The sequence below is a fragment of the Parasteatoda tepidariorum genome, chromosome 3 (assembly GCF_043381705.1).
Source record: "Parasteatoda tepidariorum isolate YZ-2023 chromosome 3, CAS_Ptep_4.0, whole genome shotgun sequence".
Classification (NCBI taxonomy): domain Eukaryota; kingdom Metazoa; phylum Arthropoda; class Arachnida; order Araneae; family Theridiidae; genus Parasteatoda; species Parasteatoda tepidariorum.
The window spans coordinates 45816878-45838410 of NC_092206.1; the positions used below are offsets into that span (position 1 = coordinate 45816878).

Below are 21533 nucleotides of genomic sequence, written 5' to 3' on the forward strand. Positions count from 1 at the left end.
TTTCCCCAGACGGTTACAGGGAATTCAAAATTTGCTTGAATCTAAGAGAAATGAAATTCGTAAAAAACATCTTAAAAAACTACTTTTTGAAACGGTTATGAACTTTAAAAAATTAGTAGAATGTTTTTTAAAACTCTAGCTAGGCTTTAATTAAATTTTCAGTAAGTTTTTAAGATTTGTTTTTTTTTCTTCTTCTGTTAAGCATATTCCTTTTAAATTCAACGATCACTCCTCTAGTAAAATTCTCAAAACATTTGGACAACCGTACTCTGAAAAGATTGCGTAACAACGACTGTATTGTTATCATCACAGTGAAGTTAATTTAAATTAGTGAATTGTTTGAAATTCAAAAGGTATTCAAGTTTAAATTCCCAGGAACTCGTTTTGATGGCGCCCATGGTTTCGAAGGAAATACCTAGTCGCGTGCTTCCGGAAAACAAAAGGTATACTTCCGGATCCGGGAGTCCCTAAACCGAACGAACTGTTTATTTTTTTATTATAATTTTCTAACACAGAAGGGGTTCTTAGGGAAGTGTGAATTAAAATTTAAATTATGTTTTGTAAAATGATAACCATATATCTTATCATATTATAAAACTTTGCTATCTATTTTTACTGCTTGAAAAGAACACAATTTAATATAGAATAGAAAATGCTTAAACTAAGTTGCCCACTTACTTTCTATGACATTAATATAAAAACTGTTGAATAATTTATAAATAATGTCCTGAATTGCTGAGAACGAAAAAAAAATCATTTATCTGTGATACGTAGTAAAGCTTCGCCTTATAATGAGCTTTTGTAAAGAAAGGGCAGTACTGAGATACATCAAATATAATTTATTTGCAGTTAAAATGCAATAATTTATGTATGATACATCAGGTAGAAAGCTTTTTTTTTTTAAAAAAAAACTACACATTCATGTTTGTCATTCAATTGCTTCTAATTTATAATTTATCTTGCATTAATTCACATTTATATATTACTGATCAGTTTTTAGCAAATTTAAAATGGTTCTATTTAGGTATTCAACTTTAAGTTATAATTTCAAACAGAAGAGGATTTTAGTAAAGAGTTAATTTTAATTGTATTCTATTCATAATCTCTTATAGATAGATATCTGATCACATTTTCAAACCATGTTATCCAATTTAAGTCTTAAAATGAAAAATAATAATCAAGCAAGCTTACTAATTTTCTCTCTTACATTATAAAAGTTGTTGAATAATTTATAAATATCTTGGAACTCTGAGAATGATAGATAATCATTATCCGTGATACAAAGTAATATTTTGTCATATTAACATTAAGAACTAATGTAGAGAAATGCAAGTAGTACCTACCAAGATGAATCAATTTTATCTGGGTTAATTCATGTATTAAATGTAAGGTAGTACATAATTTCCTGATTATACGTTTATGTTTGTGTGCATGTTATGTTTAAGTAAGTTTAAAGTAATCTGGCACTGGTACACATATTAGATATATCAGTTTTTTAGTTATCAAATCATTAATGATCTCTGTTTTGTGGTACAAGATTCTTTTCTATTATATTATTTTATGATTTTTTATGTTTATAGTATTATGAAATATACTTATAATAAATATTTACATTGATTTCATTAACTAATAAGATTTTAAAATTGTATGCATGTCTTTATAGGACAGGTATTGCTTTATTAAAATTTGAAATGCTAAAATTATTTTAAAAATAAATTCAATTATTTATCCCCTGTCTTGGATTATCTTAGAAAATATTTTTAATGCATATAATTAAGCTTTTTATTTGTCCAAATACTGTACATAACTTAATACTTTCCATTTGCAATATGAAATTGCTAATTAAATATTACAAGCTCATGATTTGGTTCCTATTTCAGAGTTACTTGTATTTTAAAATTAATTGTTGGTCTCTACGTTAGATTGTTTGTATTATAGGTATCAAATAAATATTAATTATTTTGTTAAGTTTTTTGACAATTATTCTTTAAAAATTATTGTGTTCATATCACTAAATTAAATTGATTTAAATTAGCTTTTTCAGCAATCTATAAATCAAAATTGTTTTATTACATTCTAAACAATAAAATTTAGTATGTGTCAAATAGGGATGTAATGAATAGTGATTTGGTCCAATTCCAAATTTTAGGCCAAAAAAATTGGCGGAGACCAAATTGTTTTTTTTTATATAAATGAGTTGAAAATTAATTAAAGCTTAGCTATATTACTGGTATTGGGTAAAGGGAAACAAACATAGTAGTTATCTATTAGAAATATTTAAGATAAATAAAAAATTGTCTTTACAGCTATATAAAAGTAACATATATATATATATTTCAGAGGTTTGTAATTTGTTTTGGACATGTCCCTTGTGGACTTAGGAAAACGTCTTCTAGAGGCAGCCAAGCTTGGTGAAACAGATGAAGTTCGTCTCCTTATGACAAATGGCGCCCCTTTCACGACAGATTGGGTATGTTCTTTCACAACACATAATGATTTTATTATTGTAGAATTGATTAGTATATTTAATCATTATTAGATTAAGTATTTGCACACAATAGTATACATAATAATAGAAATACACTTCTTAATCTTAAAGTATTCTTATTTTTATTTCATCTTAATTTTTGAATGGATTTCATTTTGTCTTATCAAGAAGTACTTACTTTATTCCCAATTAAAAATAAAACAAGATTGAACCATTAACGATGTATGGGAGACAAATAATTGAAGAAAAAACATTGGTCAACTATTATTCAACTTCAAATATATCCACTAAACTCTTATTAATATGAAGCAAAAGAATGAATTTTTGAGAATTTTTAATGCTATAAAAAAAGTGGTTTATCACAAATAGTGTTTCCTTCAAACATTATTTTAAAAGCAATTCTGTACTGATCAAACAGCAGAACTGAAAAAAATTTTTTTTTTCTTTTAAAGCTATTTCCAGCTTTTATCAACTATTTGCATCTCTTACAAAAAGGAAAGAAAACACATATAAAAAAATAATACAGTGAATTCGCGATAACTCGAATCTGATAGGACTGACGAAAAACTTCGACATATCGGAAGTTCGACTTACCGTTAGTTTCGGTTTTGGACTTTCAAAATATTGTCAGATTATTTAATTAATGCTTATTAATCATTTTTCTGACAAGCCATTTACTATAAGTCTAAGTCTGTTTGAAGCACTTTATACCCTGGTCCATCGGCTGCAACTTTGCTGTTGTGTTTGGCGGGAGAAACTGCAAGTTTACTGCTTTCAAATTAGGTTGATCACTATGTACTGTGCATTTATCCATAAAGAGTATCACTTTTCTTATTTTAGCGAATAATTTCCGATCCAATTTTCTTACATAGTTTTCAAATAAAACTGATGTCATCCAAAACTTTTTGTTAGACTTGTAATCCAAAGGATGCGTTTTTACATTCTTGAAACATCGGGGATTTCGCTTTTTTTCCGATAACAAGTAAGGGCAATTTCTCTGTCCCAGACGCATTTCCTCCAACTAGGACAATCAAACGTTCCTTGCTCATTTTACCCCCTGAGCAGTTTTCATCCTTAAACATCATAGTCTTATTTGGAAGACATTTAAAAAATAAACCCATTTCATCAATATTGAAAACATCATTTTAACTGTATCCTTGAAGTAAATTTGGTAACGTTTCACTTAACCACTGTTCACATACTTCAAGAGGGACAGCTTTATCTTCTCCATGAAGAGTGCGAAAGACATAGTGTGTGTGTTGCAAAGGAAGGGGCAAGATATCAGCTCCTAGGTTTTTTTTCTTGCTTTCAAAGATCCAAAAAAAATCGAGTTAAAGGGAGTAAAATTCGAGTAATCGAGAATAATTAACATGGAATTGAAGATAAAAGGGTCGGGACCTCATAAAAAAATCGAGTTATAGTAATATTCGAGTTATCGTACTTCGAGTTATAGCGAATTGACTGTATCTTTTAAAAATATCAATAAAATAGACTCCAAAATCTTAAATGATGCTGACATCATTGTCTATTGTTTTCATCAGTTGAGCAATCTGCAATCCATATTTTAAAGTTGCGATTTTGCTCTTTCCTTTTAACTTATGGTGCAAAGGCTAAATGTTTTTGAAGAAACAAAATTAAAATTGTTGGATAAGAATTTGTAAAAATTTTGTACATTTTCAGACAAATAAGTTTTAACACGATAATTAGTATTCTCTTGTTAAAGAATTTTTTTTTTGTCTTTGCTAAAGTAAAAATTTTACATCAAAAGAAAATTATTAATTGTGCTTCTTTTTTAAAAAAATAAAACTAGATCACTATAATTTAATGCTTCTCGCTTATTATTATGTTGAGAAACATTAGACATATTTATATCATTCTTATAAAATAAAATTCTTTTTCAGCTTGGCACCTCACCTCTGCATATGGCAGCTCAATATGGTCACATAGCTACTGCAGAAGTACTTTTAAGAGGTGGCATTAGTCGAGATGCCAGGACAAAAGTAGATAAAACTCCTTTACATATAGCTGCTCAAGAGGGCCATCTAGCAATTGTGGAATTGTTGATTGGTCATGGAGCTGAAGTTGATGCTAAAGACATGGTAGAATTATGTTTTTATTTATTGTTTTAGTTTATAATTCATATTAAATTTGAAAACTCGTTATAAAAAAAAAAAGAAAAAACAACTTTAAAATTTCTTCAAACATTCAACATTCTTTTAATATATGTGTTGTTAGATATAGAAAACACATCCAACCTAAAGTTTCTTTCTTCCCAACTAGAGTGAAGTAAGGAAGACAATATCTTCATAAATTCTGTGTCCCAACTCTGATAAATCACTGTCACTATATTTTAGCAATTCACAAAGGAAATTCTTCCCATTCTTGTGATGTGACAAATTAAATGGAATTCTTATTAAAAATATTGGTCAATGTCATTTTTATTTTTTAAATAATATGACACTTGCTTGTTCAACAAATTTCATGAATTTTAAGCTAATTTAATTTAATGAAACTATATTTTTGAATTTTAAACTAATTTAATTTCATGAAATTAAATTTATGAATAAACTTATTCTCTGTGCTTATTTCGGATTTTTTCTATTTAATCTAGTTTATCCCATTGTATTAGAAAATTTATATCTTCTCGAAAAATGCCTAATTTATTACATTACACACTGTGCAAGCCATTTTACGTTATTTTTTTAATGCAACAATGTAGCTCCTTTTCTAAGTATTTATACTTTTTTGAAATGTTTCTTCTGGAACATGTAAGTGTTAAGTTTATTTTTGAAAATTAAAGTTAGTTATATTCTCTGAACTATAAGCAAGACAAATCATGTGTTTATATGCTTTGAAAAGAACAAATTATTATAAATACCCTACCCATCGGGTATTTACCCAACCCTGTCTATAAGCTTGTGTCCTTATTTTTACTTACGATTTGAAAAGTTTCAAATGAATTTTGACAAATTGTGCTTACTTTTTTCTTATTTTTCCAGCTTAAAATGACTCCAATGCATTGGGCTGTAGAAAGAGGACATTATCTTGTTGTAAAAGCTTTACTAAAAAGTAATGCATCAGTCACCGCTTGTAGCAAGTTTGACAAAACGCCTTTGGACATTGCAAAAGATAATATGTATAAAGATTTGATTGATTTGTTAACTGTAAGTCTGTTTCTAAGTGATATTTATCTGTGTGAGAAGTTTTAATTTTTGTAGCACAATTGAGTTAAAATATTTGTTTTGTAAAATGAAAATATTTAGAGGGTATTGAAGATTGTTCCAGTATCAATGGTATATTATGACAGTTAAATTTTGTTTGCAACAAATCATGCATAATATTGAAAATAAACCAACCTAGCTTTTCTGTCTAATATTCTATATATGCACTATTAGATATAGGACACACCCCTAACCTAATGTTTCATTCTTCCTAAAAGATTGTTAACTAGAGTGAAATAATGGATGCAATATTTTCATAAATTCTGTGCCCCAACTCTGGTAAATCATTATCTATGTCACCATTAAACATTGTCACTGTATTTTAGCAATTCCCAAAGAAAATTCTTCCCATTCTTGTAAGGTGATAAATCAAATGGAATTTTTATTAAAAATGTGGTCCGTGTCACTTTGATTTTTTTCAAAAGACGTGACAATTTCTTGTTTATAATTTATTTTTTTTAGCAGGGGCGATTGTACTCTGTTTTTTTTTTTTTTCGTCTCATTCTTCCGGATTTAAAATCTAGGAACAGGGTATGTGATTTTCAGTGAATATTGCAGGATTCCGGGTATCTCAAGAGTTCGTGGGTTTCCGCAAATCAAAAACTTATAATCTGATGAAATTTTAAAGCTTTTGCTACATCTCTTTAAAGAGACGTTTACGTGCATGTAATTCTTCCTCCTATTTGTTTCTTTTGGTTTGGAGGATTTTCGTCTCTTTGAATATTTGCAATTGCACTGGAATCTGCTAATTCTTACTCACATTTCAATATCAAACATCGATTTTCGTATTTACCTGATTTAAAAGTTATGCCTGATTTGTATTCACACAATTTAAAAATTGTTAATTATCGCAATTTGTTTACACTAGAGTTTAGAATTCAATGTTGTAATTCGTGTTCAAGCGTTTTTAAAATCCAATAACTTGATTTATATTTACGTGTTCCAAAAATTATGCACCGTGATTCATATTTACCTGGTCTAAAAATTATATATGGTGATTCATATTTACACAATTTAAAAATTCATTATTGCAACTTGAATTTTCATAAATTTAAAACCCAACATCGTGATTTATGTTCACACGATTTTAAATTCCAATATCGCAATTCTTGTAAGAAGTAAGTTTTTTCTAGAATCAGTTACTCTAAAGGTGATATTCTTCATTGGGAATTTAATTATAAATGCTAGTTCAAAAAATTGTTAAATCTGATAAATTGATATCTTGATATTTGTATTTTGTGCATAAAATTTTTGGGTTTTTTCACTTTGTCACAATTATCCCTGTTTTAGTTGAAAAATTTATTTCAAAATTTTCATCAATGTGCTAAAAGCAAATTGATATAATCTATATTCAACTTTCAAATACTAAAAATCTTTTAAGTGTAAACTTAAATAAAGAGTTCATTTTCATGAATAAGACTTATGTCAGAGGAAGTGTGGAATGGCTTCATGCTCTACACCACATGGATGGATGAAGAATAAAAAGAAAATTCCTTTTGATTAATTTACTCTAATATGTAACATGCATGATTAGAGATTTTTAAATTCATATTGTATCTACTGAATAAAAATAGTTTAAGATACTTTAGCATTGCTACCACCTGATCAAAATGGAATTTTTTTGTTATAAAATTTTTTAGTTTTTAGCCTATGTTATAATATTATTGCTTTACTTCATTCCTTAATGCTTTAGTGTTTTATTAGTTTGGGCTGCTCTTTTAACAATACAAAATATGTCGTTTTTGATTATATAAAACACATATTGAGTTAATTGGCAAACCACTTTAAACTTGTGCCATATGAATTCACATTGGGCCATTAAAGATTTTAATAAAAACCAACTAATTATTTAATTTAGTTTTTTTCCATTATCTATATAGACTTAGTAAAACAAACAATACAATTATTTACTATATCATGTCCCAATTTCAAAATTAACATACTTACTACTAAGAATTCCTTCATATTAAAGTTTATTTAAAGCATTATAGTTTTATTAAGCTTTTATAAATTTCCAAAAAACTGTGTTTTTTCATTTACTTTAAGTTTCTGTCAATTATTATCAGCTATTTTGAATCTTACAAAATTTTTCTAGCAAGACTCATACATGCTGCTTGATTTAACTTTAATCTTAGAAAAATTTTGTAAAAATCCACTTATTTTCATAAAGTTCTTGCGTTATTATTTCTTTTTTTTACCTTTTTCTCAACTCCAATCAACTGCTTTTTTACAATGCAAACTGATTTTCTCCAGTGTTATGTATTAAGAAATGTGTGTTTGAAAGATAAGATAATTGTAACTTTACAACTTTTTTAAAAAACTTTGGACTAATTTAAAAACCTTTTAGCAAATTGCTCAGTATGTTTTATTTAGACAATCATAAGGCATTTAATAATTCTAATTTGAAAATTTTCAATTTACAGAAGCATATGCTTAATCCTGAAGCTGTCAGACAATCAACTGCAACAAAAGTAAAAATTGTGCAAGTCAATCAATCCAACAATGGTTCTGCTTCACAGGTAATAAATATACCTCTTCTTATTAAATCTGAAGGAATTGAACCTGCAAATATTACTGATAGTAAGAAATATGAAAGTTCTGCACAAAGTTCTCCAGCTTCAGTTAGTAACATTAAAAATGTCCAGTATACTCCATTGAAATCTCCTTCCGTTAAAAGACCGATGTTTTTTCGGGCAGAGCAATTATCACCAGAATGTCTAGCAAATCTTCAGAAAATGGGTGCTGGGTCAAGTACAACAACACAAGTGACCTGCTCTAGTGACTCTGAAGGTGAGTTCGACTTGCAACTTCTTTGATGATTTTTCCGTTTTTGAGAGATGCATTGTATTACTGTTATTTATACTGTTATTTTACATTATCTTTTACTTTATAACAAAATCGATTGGTTTCAGTTGAAAAATTCTCTATAGAAAAATTGGATTATTTTAGTAAATGTTATGAAATTTGTAAAATATATTATAAATATAGGTTATAGATGTTAAAAATATTTTTAGAATATTATAAAACAATGAAGATGTTAAGCTGAAACTTCCTCTCCCGCTCCTAATCATTACATCACATTTATCTTCGAGAACACATATACGATTGAGACACTACATTTGCATTTATTATAGCCAATGTGGATTGTAGACAAATCAGAAAACCATTCAGTACTCTTACATCACATCTCTTTTTAATTCTTATCCACCATAAAATTAAGGTCTTGGTGTATTTAAAAAAAAAACTTTTTTCTTCTTTATCTAATCCCATTTAATTTTATTTCTTACTATAATCATTGTAAGAAATTTTGTTTTTTATTTGTTTTAATTTTATTCCCTCTCTGAATGTTAATTAAATGATAAAATTTATTTTGTGACTGAATATATTTTTATTTGTTTTGAAATCAATTTTCAGGTGAAAATAGTGATCCAGGATGCACTAATGTGCTGACAGCTTTGGCTGCTTTAGCGGAAGCAACTGCTCCTAATGCATGTAAGTTCACATTTTGACACAATTTTACAATAGTAATAGCTTTTAAATCATAACTAGGAGTGTCTAACCAGAGTTCGCCATAGGAATTAAAAAATCTGGGCACTTTCTCTCTGAAAAGAACAGTTTGAGTTTTAGCTATTATTTCTTTGTCTTCTCATAACATATTTTAATTATGGGAAAAGCTGAAGAAGAGATGAATTGAAACTCGTAGATAATATTCTAAATCTTTTTTTTTCTTTCCGTTTTTTATTTACTTGAATTTTGCTGCCAAATCTCCCTGTGCAGTATGTCAAATTGTATAGAAATATAACAAAAATTAAAAAAAAATTAGTATTTCAACGCAGTATTATTCTGTATGTTTATATTAATGTACAGTGCATCAGAAAAATAGGTCACCCACATTTCACTCAATAAAACAGCAATACATCTTGTTAATGGTCCATCAAAAAACTTCTGTTTTTTTTTATTTTTTACTAATCACATGAATATGAAATGCATTAAATAACATTTAAATGAATTGAATAATTTCTGTAAAAAAAAAAAAAAAAAAATGCGGCAAAGAAAGGGCTTTGCAAACTTGTTTTGAGGTCATGGTTTTTTCCCCCTGGTACCTGGTAAGCACTCTGATTACAGTTTTTAAGAATTTTTATCTGTTTAAAATAATAAGTGTTTTTTTCCCTTGACTATGAAGACTAATGGAATTTTATTGTTTGCAACTAATCTACAATATTTTTTTCTACTCCTTTGACAATTCTAAAAACAATAAAAAAAAAAACAATTTAATAAAAATAAGAAATAAAAAAATTTTCTTAACAGCCAAAATATGAAAATGTTTTTACAACGAATCTATTATATATATATATATTTATATTTTTTTTTTTGTCCTACTCCTATAACAGATACTTTTTTTTCACAGATTAGAATTCTATTCAACAATAAATAAAAACATTTGATTGAAATAAAAAATAAAAACAAAGATTTCTTCTTTATTTAAGCTATTCTAAAACTTCATCTTCTCTTCTTATGGAAAAGCAAAAGAGCGTTAACTCGAATCTGAAATGCTTTGAGCAAAATTTTTTTGTAGTTCAAATGCAGGATGATAAAAAGGCAATAATTCTTAGCTTTAATTTTACCGAATTCTAGATCATTGACTTAATCAATTTAATTGTCTAATATACAGTACACTCTCGATTATCCGTGCGCAGATTATCCGGTTTGCGAATTATCCGTGCTCATTCCGGAGTCACACGAACTATATAAAGAGAAACGCTTTAAAGATTAAAAAAAAAATTTATTCATGAAGTTATAACAGTACCAAATTTTTGGAAGCAATATTCCTTAGTGGATTGAAGCATATCGAATATCAGCAGCATGGTCAAAGGTAAAATCGTCTACTTTTTCACGATCTTGGAGGAAGATAATATCGCTTGATGAGCAATCTTCTTCAGATGTTCAAGAAAAATATGATAACAGTATTCTCGAACAGGCAAAAGAAATCTGAGGTTTCGAAATTCTTGACGAAGAAAATTTTGAAGATTGGTTTCAAAGTGATGCATGTGAGCCTGACTTCCAGTATTTGACAGATGAAGACATCGTTATGTTGTTAAATCAAATAGTGATGATAGTAACTGATGCAGAAGATGTAGTAAATGAGGGAAGTACAATTTCTATTTCTGCTGCTCTGTGGAAATTTTATTAGATTATATGGGAGGATTTGATTACGGTGACATTACTGCGGTTCGTAAAACATGTGTAAAACATATGACGAAGACACATTACACAATTTTTTTTATACAGCATGCAAATATCAGTAATTTTTATATTTTTTGTACTGATATTGATTTTTTCTCTAATTAAAAGAGTTTTCGGATTATACGTGTTTTTCGATTCTCCCTGCTTCCTGTCCCGGTGATTAACCCAGATAATCGGGAGTGCACTGTATTTAGTTTTAGTGTTGTATAATTTTTTAATTTAATATCTTTATCTCAGTATTACTTTTTTTCCCCATAGTCAATCCATGCATTATTCCCTAAAATATAGGTACATAAAATTAAGTAATATATATTTTTCATCTTAAAATCCTGCTAATTTGATTTTCGTGTGCACTGATTGTATTTCTGTGTCCTTGTACTTCTGATTGCTGATATCTAATTTGGAAAGTTAGCACCTTTGTATATGTATAAATTAACCTGTATAAACATTTATATAAAATATTTTTACTGTTGTCCAAAAAGTCTCATCTTTAAATAGATATTGAATATCTACTTTTCAATTTTTAAAAAAAATTTTATTTCTAGAAGTTTTTATTTTGGCGTAAGTTTAATAATAATAAAAACCAATAAAGGTAATGTGCTGTTTATATATATTCAATATATATTTTAGTAATGAGTACTAAAGTTGGGTATTTCTTAAGTCATTTTTTTCTGATTTAAATTTGTACAGATATTTTTTCACAAGAAAGTAAAAAAAAAAAAAATAGCCTTCACTCCTTTTTATAAAATAAAATATGGAGGTGATTGATAAAAATGCATAGAAGTCTTTTTTTATATCTTTCATTTGTACTGTTACTAAGAGTATGTTACTTATAGTTGAGTTACTTATAGTATCAATTTAATAAAATATTTTTGTATTACTCTACTACAAATAATTATAAATATCTGTTATAATTTTGTACAATCATTAATTTCATGACTTTTTTAAAGAAAGTAATAAAAAAATAATGTTTTTCATGCTTTTACCATTTTAACAATTATATCTTTTGTAGCTATATCTACATCAGAAGCATTACAGTGGCTTGAAATGAATGGTATAACAATGCACCCTGCTGATAACAGTACTATTGTTGCATCTGCTTTAGAAGGTGGACAGACAGTGTCACTTACTGGTATACTAATTTTAAATTTATAAAAGTGAATTGTGTTCAACGAATTTAATTTTATCATAATGTCCCAGTTTTAATAAAATGATTAACGTAAAGGGTATCTATTAGGAATGCTGGAAAGTTATATAATTTTGGTGCATTTGATTTTTGTTATCAAGATTTTATTTTTAATCAATAATGTAGTCACCCTCATTAGCAATAGCTTTTGAATGCTGGATCGAAAATGAATTGGTTTTTATGACTAACCAATATTTAATGCTGTGAAACGATATTGCTTTCTGGTCCCCGTAATATAAGTTCATGCAAGATTTGAATTTTATATCATTTGTGGATTAAAATGTTGTAAATATAAAGGAAAACAGTTCAGAGTGATCAAAAACAAAATGGTATTTAACATGACTAATTTTCATTTTTAAAAAATATTTAGCATGCTATGCAGCCCTAGTTAAGTAATTTTCAGTTTTGGGATCAGAATTAGCCATTCAGATCTGTGCGACCGATTTGCTTCCTAAAATTTTTCAAAACAGAAATATTTATATTGTGTGGTTTAACACCATTTTCTTTCCTATATTTTTTCTTCTCAAAATCAATGGTTTTGGCTAACAAGCATATAGGCACCAATGCTTTGAACCCAAAATTAATAAAATTTAGCCTTGCTTATATTTGTGCAAAATAAGTCTGGAAGATGTCAACAAAAGAGCATGTACATATTAGCAAAATGACGGTGGCATTAATCTGGTATGTTATTCCTTGCATTACCCTGATATTATATGAATCAATAAAAAAAATTAGGTAATTATTTTTGTTTCCTATCAAAATTACTTCATGCATGAATTTTGTAAAATGTGTGTATTATTTAAAATTTTCTATTTTTTTGTCCATGCGATAATTTGCCTCTTATCTTCTCCTGAAAGCTAAAAATATTTGTCAAAATAAGAATGCAAAAATGTTAAATACATTAGAAGTTTGATATCAGTATGACAGGTTTAGTGTATGAATAAGTTATTAACCAGCTGATAACCTTGCTTATTGAAAACTTCATTTTATTTAATGAGCAACCAAGGTTCTCCAAAGCTGTATTCTAGAAAACAGCCAATTTGAAGAAAAAAGGTCAATGAAGTCCAATTTAAACTGTAAATACTTATAATTTTTAAAAAAAAATTTTTTAGAAGCCCTTGTCAGTTTAAATTTCTCCATCTGATATGCCTATTTGAAGAGTGTGAAACTTATACTAATTTTTCTCATAAAAATTTAAAATATTTGGAATTCGTTTAATAATGCATTGAAAAAAAAATTAACCAAATTCATAATTTTTATTATGCTATTGCTTCACAATTATCCAGCAGTAATTATTTATTTTTGCCATTATAGAAGCGGGAAAACTAGCTCTGCGGTTTGTTAAGAAGCATCAAAACATCAATAATAATTCATTAAATACATCATCCATTCCGGAATCCACTCAAAGTACGACTGTCACCAGTACTACTCCTTCACACCAGGTAATATTATCTGTAAAATTCTTTAAAAAAAAATTATAATTAATTTCTTTTTCCTATATTGTTTGAACTTAGCTTATTTGTTTATGAAAAAATAATTGTAATTTATTGGCAGATTTTTTTCCTCTCCCTATAATCTATATAGAGTTTTCATGATTTCAAATTAGCTACCAATTTAAAGAACGACATTTTTTGGAACAATTAAAATTAGAGAACATTAAGTTCCTATAGAAAATACAATGGTAAATGAAGACTTTTTATCAGGATAATTGAAGGTTTTTTTATTGCATATATTGATGTATATAATGATTTGAAAATTTATTAAATTTAAAATTTTTTGCTAATACTTCTCTAATACAACTTTTAAATAAAATAGCTCTCTTTTAAGTCTTGTGAAATATGTCTTAAATTATGTACTTCATGTTTTTTTTTTTTACTTTATTGATTTAAAATGTATAAATAATATAGTAATTATTCTTTTTTTTTTCTTTCCAGAGGGTTATAACCATTGTAACTGATCAAACTCGCATACCGTCCATTATTTCATCACCACAAACCCCTATAGTTGTTTTAAACAATCAACACACTGGTAATTTGAACTTTTTGAGTTTTTAACTATATATATGTATCTAACTATATATACCCTATACATATATATATATATTATCTCTCTCACTCTCTATATATGTATATATATATAACCATCAAAGTCCTGTGTTCCATATAATGCCTAGGTATTGTTTATTTAAGTTATCAAATTATTAGTTCAAGTTCTGAACAAATAATTTGCTATCCTTGTTTTGAATAATTTCTCTACTCTTTGCAAGCAAGCACACTTCTATTTTGTTTTGTTTTTTTACCACTATAATTTTATTATATTGTCAACCATTAGCATTATGCTAGGCGGTTTAAAAAAGTGGCGAGGAGTTTCAACATTAACTAAGGAAAAAAATGACGGTGATAGTTAAAAATGAAAATGATATCTATTTCGAAAACCAGAAAATGTTTTTCTGGTTCCATTTTTTCAAATTAGTTGCAAGGTTCATCAATAGATGGTGCTGATTGCTGAGAATAATTATTGAGCAATATTTTCAATAAAACTGTTGCAATGATGTAACATGCATCTGTAAACATTGTTTTAAATTTTTGTTTGAATGAAACGAGCTTTGTAACTAAATTTGAAACTCAGTAAGAATAAATATTTGGTTTTCTTAGAACTCAGCAAATCATGTTTCAATATCCCCCCCCCCTTTTTTTTTTTTTTCTTTTTTAATAATGGGATTTTTTAAATCATTTGTTATTTTTGATGTACTCCATGTTTAATACAGTGACTGTTACCTATTGAAATCATGTCTGTTCTAGGAATATTTAATTTTATAAGGTAACTTATTTTTTTAAACACAATATCTACTCTATGGATAAAAAATATTTCAAAGTACAGTACAGAACCCGTTATCCGGAAATCAGAAAACCGGAAAACCAAAAAACCGGAACAAAATTCGATAAATTTTCCCGCCATTTAAAAAAAAAAATTTTTTTTTCCTCTTAAGATTTTAGGATTTTTCGTTCTTTTTTGAAAGATGTTTACCTTACCATCATTTTGGAAATAACCATTAGTGTATTACTCCATCGTTTTTTCTTCTTTTTAAGATTATTTCCAAAAAAAAAATTTTTTTTAGTTGGGTTTAACATTAAAAAAACGGCTTTTTGTAGCTATTCAGAAAACCGGAAAAATCAGTTATCCGGAATAGCGATGGTCGCGATCGTTCCGGATAATCGGTTCCCTACTGTAATACTTTATTATGTACTTAAAGCTAAATTGATTACTATATATATTTATTTTTACTTAATCCACATTTAATTCTAAATTTGACATTTTAACTAAAAATGTGCTACATTTCATAACATTAGTCAATCCCCCCCTTTTTTTTGTTAAGTTCATTTTAATTTATCAAGAATTTTTCTGATATGTATTGGAGATAAATTTACATTGTTTTAAAATACTCAATTTGAAAAATCAAACAATATAAATTAAGGATTATATATATACATATATATATATATATATATATATTAATTTTAAATAATTATGAAAAACAAGATTCAATATTTCAGCTTTGAGGAGTATTTTGAGCATTACTTATACAAAGAATGAGACACTTGTAAAAAAATTAAATAGTGTATTTAAAAAAATGAAATCTGTATTTTATATATTAGTATATGTATATATTTGTTTGCAATCTGTATATATTTGTTTTAAAATATATATATCCGTTGAAATTAATTTCACTGTTTCTCATTTTTACAGAGTCCAATCCTTCCATTAAAAGAATGAAAATCAGTCAAGTCAAAAGAGAGGAAGATAAACAGATAAGTAATGGGAATACGGTAAGTAATTGTTTTAAATATTAAGCATTTTGATTTGTTTCTGGAATTTCAAAAATGGCTTTAAAAAGTTATAAAAAAAACTTTCTTTACAAATGATTTTTTTTACTGGACATAATATCTTATTTGGGGTTTTATTTTTAATTAATTTAATTAGTTATTTATTAATTAATTTTATTAATTATTTATTTTTAATTTTCCTATTAATTATTCATAGCATTTGTTAAAAGCAAATCAATCTCTCCAATTTTCTATTTCATATTTGTTTCTTCTATATAAATATTCATTTTATTTTATAATTAACTCCATTTTCAAAATTGTTAGTTATAAAATAGTAATATTGGAAAATCTTGCAGTGATTTGAAGCTATGGTCTTATATTCTTCATGGCATATTAGCACTTTATAATCCACTGTCAGTTCTGCATGTAAAAAGTCATATTTTAAGCTGCAGTTTTCTCCGCATAGCAAAACTGTTTTTTTTCCTTCATATTATTAAATAGCCCTATTTCGTCCATTTGCTAAACTTAGGTTAAACTTCTTTTCTTTTATTTTTTTCCCCTCTATAAATTCTAAAGTTTCTCTTTCTCAGTGTACATATTTTTGAAGCAATAAAAATGTTTAAAATAATGAAAATTTCCACTTATATTAACTATTTTTGATATTTTACTTACTTATATTAAAAAATTATATATTTAAAAAATTCTGTTATTTCAAAACTTTTGATTCTAAGATTTTATATGCCAAATAAATGATGGCTCATAATGAAACATTGACTCACTCTATAATCTGTGCAATTAATCCTCAATGTGATAAATATTAAGCTTTAAAATAAATTCTATCTCTCTGTGTGTGAAAAAAATTTCCCCCTCCTCAAATATTCCTTGTTTGTTGCTAATTTTTCTCTGACAGTTTTTTAACGTAAAGTTAAAACCTTAAAAATTGGTTCGGTGACAACAAAAAAGTGTTTTTTTCATAGCATTTATAAAATATTAAGAAAAATAATTTAAATTTCAATATTTAATTTAGTAGTATCTGAACATCAAAATTCATATTGAGACTGTTTTTTTTTTTTCAAAATTGCTGAAAATATATCAATAACACCAGCTTACAATCTTATGTAGATTTATATAACATGCAAATTATTTATGACAATTACAAATTTATACATTAAAAATTGAAACTTCATCTTACCTGCTCCAAATTGGGGAACAGATATTTAAGGCTGGTGAGCAAGTTATATCCCTTAAAATTTTGAGACTATATGCTTAGGTTATGCTAAATTAAACTATATGCTTAGATTATCGTATTTCAATCCATTGACATATGGACAATGTGGCATAATTTTTTCAAGCTTTCTACAACAAACCTCACTAGCACTGATGTCTTTCTACAAGATATTTTTAATAATAAATATACATTTTAGACTTAATTAAGGAAACAGAAACGTGTTTAAAATATATATATAGTATATGCAATTTTATTTTATATGAATGGGGTTTTAATTGAATATATAATATATTTTATATTCTAATATTATGGGATATGCTCTCAGTTTGGGAAGGGGAAAAACACCCTAATTGTTTCCTTTTTCGCAATTTGTAAATCATTATGGTATACAAAAAAAAATCAAAATCGTAAAATCTGTAACAGTAACTACTGAAAAAAAGATCTATGGCGAAATCATGTTAATTAGATGTTTCAAAAAGAGGACACTAAATGCTTATTTAGTTTCCAGATTCGGTTGTTGTAATAAATAATGTTGTATTAAAAATATCGGATTTTAAAAAGCATGTAAAAATTAATAGCAATAACTGCCCAAAAAAATCAATATAATCATTACGTTAATAATTCAATTACGGGATTTGAATTTCCCAAACTGTTGGAAATATATCGAGATGTTTAAAAACGGAGTGAAAATCAATATCAATAACTGCCGGAAATATAATCAAAACTTTACATGGATTTGCAATATTTATCAGGATTAATTGAGCATGTCAAAAAGTGATTATTTAAATGCGCAATTCAAGTTTTACGTTGGAATAATATCAACTAACAAATAATTAGAATTTAAAAAAAACCGTAGAATTTGAGTAGTACTAGCGATAAAAAGGATTATGTCCTTTTTAAAAGTAAATGATCAAATAAATTTTTTGAGTTTGGCATGTAATAAAATTTTATAAAAAAAAGGTAAGATTTTTTTTCTTTTTTTTTTCTTTCGTTTTTTTTTCAATTGTGAAAATTCGTACCAATAACTGTCCGAAGATTGATTGAAACACTGCAAGGATTAACGAGGATATCAGCGCAAACAAAGTACGTCTCTGTGTGATTTCTTGAATCTGTGATTTGTACTTTGTGTGCCATAATAATTTTGATATTTTTCACAAACTGGCGAGAATATCATTAACACAGGGTGCGTAGCGTTTTAAAAAGTACTTAAAGGTGCTTATTTTCGATTTCCGTTTTTTAAAAGCCCTTAAATGTGCTTTTTTCATTGGGTGTTTTTGAAAAGTGCTTAATTTTCCCTTTTCCAAATTGAGATTTTTCCTTTACCATGTTGATTTTCCCTACAAATTATTCAGAAAGACACTGTTCACAATTTCCTATTCAACGTTTTCGCAATTAATTCCTCCCCAACCTATTTCAGCGCATAGTCAGAACACAGCTTATGAAAACGCCATTCGATTTACATGATGCAAAAATTTCGACAATTATCCAAAATAATGCAAAAAGAATTTTTTTGACATTACAGTTAAAACCAGATAAAACTGTCAATTGTCAAAAACTTTTCAACCCTGCCTAATTATGATATTCCTTTAAAGTGCTTAAAAATATTATTAGAGTGCTTAAAAGGTGCTTATTTTTTGTTGAATAATTTGGCTACACACCCTGTAATAGTTGAGGGGAATAGAAAAGTCAGGGGGCATTTTCTTTTTCCTCTGATGCGTGAGTAAGGCATCTTTTGAGCATAATTTTGAAGGGGGGAAATGTTTTGATAATTTCTGCAGAAAACCAAAATTATTTTATTTCCCAAATGAAAAATTTTTCTGCAAGAACTCTGTAACATTTTTGCAACAGTGTCACCACGATTCTGCTTCGGGACACATGGAATTGTATTGTTATCCAGTGATGGCATTTTTCGTCCATTAATTACAAAAACTACTTTTTAGCTATGAAAGATTTATTTTGATTTAATATCATTATAATTGTTCTAAATATGTTTTTAAAGTTCTACATTACTTTATGATTTTGATAACATTAAAAAATTCTTCATACTACATCAGCTAACATTTTAAAGAATTTTCAATTTATTAATGAGAAATCATGTTGAGCAAAAATTTCAGTCTGCCTAGTGTAACTGAAATTTTATTGTCCTGGTTATAAAGAACCAAGAAATTAATACATCAATCTTAGCCTAGCAATTTATCTAGGATAGAGGATTAGATAATTATCTATTCTAACGAAAATATACTAAAAAATAATGTAAATTTATATAACAGCTGAATTTTTTATTATAATTAAGAATTGACATACAAAAGAAGACCTTTATATGCAAACTTCAAAAAACACGAAGCTGGGGTTTTGTGTTTTATGGAGTTTTGTGTTATATAGATCATTTCACTTATCCATAAACTTGCCAACCATGTATGGCAATATTTCTCTGGAACGGATTAAAATTCTTTAAAAAAAATTTTTGGTACATATAATTAAAAACCGTAAATATGCAGTGAAGTATTTCGTATTTACAGAAAAAAAATTGAAATTTTCTGTTGCATTAGAACTAACAATAGCAAAAAAATAATGATAAATTTTTTTTTGCTTAGCTTTTAAAATTTTTACGTTTTAGTAAATAATTAAATAAGTGATGTAAAAAGTTTATATATGATGCAGGGTTGCCACTGGCGACTAAAATGCAAGTATTTGCTACTATTTTCAGCATGAGACGACTATGGCAACTTTTTTTCCCTGAAATGAATAAAAAAGCAATTATTTTCAGGAAAAAGAGACTATTGGGAGACTTTTCTGTACTCCTAGCAATGTTTTTTTTTAACATAAATTGAGTGGAAAGCCTAAGGCCCATGGGATCTTCTGAATACACTGTATTTCTTTTCTTAAAAAATTTTGAACTGCAAACTTTAGACACCACTTTTTAATGTGTTCAATTTGCTCAGTTCAGTTTTGTTCAATTTACATCAAAAGTCTGTTTCGTTTCTCTATCGCCTTTTCAACGGTTATTGCTGCGAAATTCTGCATGATTTTAAAAACCCTAATTTTTAATATGATATTACAATGCATGAATTCCGAATTTTAGTAATCACTTTTCACAATGTGTGTGTGTGTATAGTTAAANATATATATATGCTTAATCAATTATTGATAAAAGGGAAAATTTATTAGAAAAGCTATGTTTTTTTTTTTAAAGAAAAAGTTTTTTTTTTTGTTGAATGAATTCTAGTAATTAAAAGTATTTCTGCAAATGTACTAATTTTTTTTACATAAAAACTTAGTGCTAGAACACTAACGTTTGTATAAAATTATCATATTTGCCACCAACTTGACTAAATTGATCATGGTATATGACAATTAAGTCATTTAATAAAATTTTAGTCTTATTTTTTCTGAATTTTTGCTCTTATTTAGGCAACTATTTTCATAATTTTTGGCAGCTGTTTTTATGCTTTAGTCTACTAAAAGCAATTATTTTGTTGAAATTTTTTTTTCTGTGGCAACTCTGTTCATGTTTAGTTATAGAATTTTTTTTTTTTAACTGCAAATGTCATTCAATTTTTTAAAACCATAAAGCTAGTGTAGCTTACGGAGAATTGTGTTACATAGATCTTTCACTGTATTATCCAACTTCATTTTTTTGATCGATTGAGATTTTTTTTCAATTCAAACTTATGTTTTTTTTTTTTTCTTGTTTAGGACTTACAAGAAGATGAAAGTTCAAAGCTGAAAAAGGAGTTGGAAAGAATAAAAAAAGAAGCAGAGTTATATAAATCACAGTTAATGCAAAAACAACATGAGGCTGAAGAGTATAAAAAACAGCTGGAACAGATGAAAACTGTTCCTAAAGTGGATCAGTAATATTTGGTGTTGGAATAGGTTTTATCTGTTGTGACAGAATTTATTGTATATCTCTTCTGTAAATATTTTGTTAAATAATTCATTATTTTCATTAATATGTTGTGCAATCACCATTTTTACTTCTATGAAAGCAAATAAATATGCTTTTATGTTGTACACTATGTTTTTCTTCTTCGTGAAATTGTTAAGGAAATTTATGTGCGAACCAGACGTTTTCCAAATTATAAATAATTATTTATTCAGTTTTTTTTTCTTTATAAATATTTCATTTCATATTCTTTCAAAATTATTCAATTGTAATTTGCCTGTTATTATTTTTTTTTTTAGCATTTCAAACAGAAAGAATGTTTTTATATTTTTTCCAAAATTGCTAAATAAAACCAACATTCATGTTAATCGTACTATTTTCATATTGTTTTTCGTCCATTTGAAATATTTTTGATCTCGGCTGTAAATTTCAAAGGTAAATGTTTAAAAAGATGGC

The 21533-nt window shown here is 27.0% G+C and overlaps 1 protein-coding gene across 3 annotated transcripts; it reads left to right on the forward strand.

The window, feature by feature from the left end:
• The first annotated feature begins 5 nt into the window (after nt 1-5).
• On the forward strand, nt 6-21205 carry LOC107456217 (GA-binding protein subunit beta-1). 3 transcript variants are annotated; one of them, XM_043051016.2, is made up of 11 exons: nt 6-161; nt 2341-2470; nt 4390-4587; nt 5488-5652; nt 8133-8499; nt 9124-9201; nt 11966-12085; nt 13454-13581; nt 14074-14167; nt 15887-15966; nt 20888-21205. In XM_043051016.2, the coding sequence occupies exons 2-11, from the start codon at nt 2363-2365 to the stop codon at nt 21047-21049; spliced, it is 1500 nt and encodes a 499-aa protein (XP_042906950.1). In that variant the 5' UTR covers nt 6-161; nt 2341-2362; the 3' UTR covers nt 21050-21205. The 3 variants fall into 3 exon arrangements, with proteins under 3 accessions (XP_042906950.1, XP_015929505.1, XP_015929506.1); XM_016074019.2 differs by having other exon boundaries at nt 48-443; XM_016074020.2 differs by lacking the exon at nt 6-161 and adding an exon at nt 432-882.
• The last annotated feature ends 328 nt before the right edge of the window (nt 21206-21533 follow it).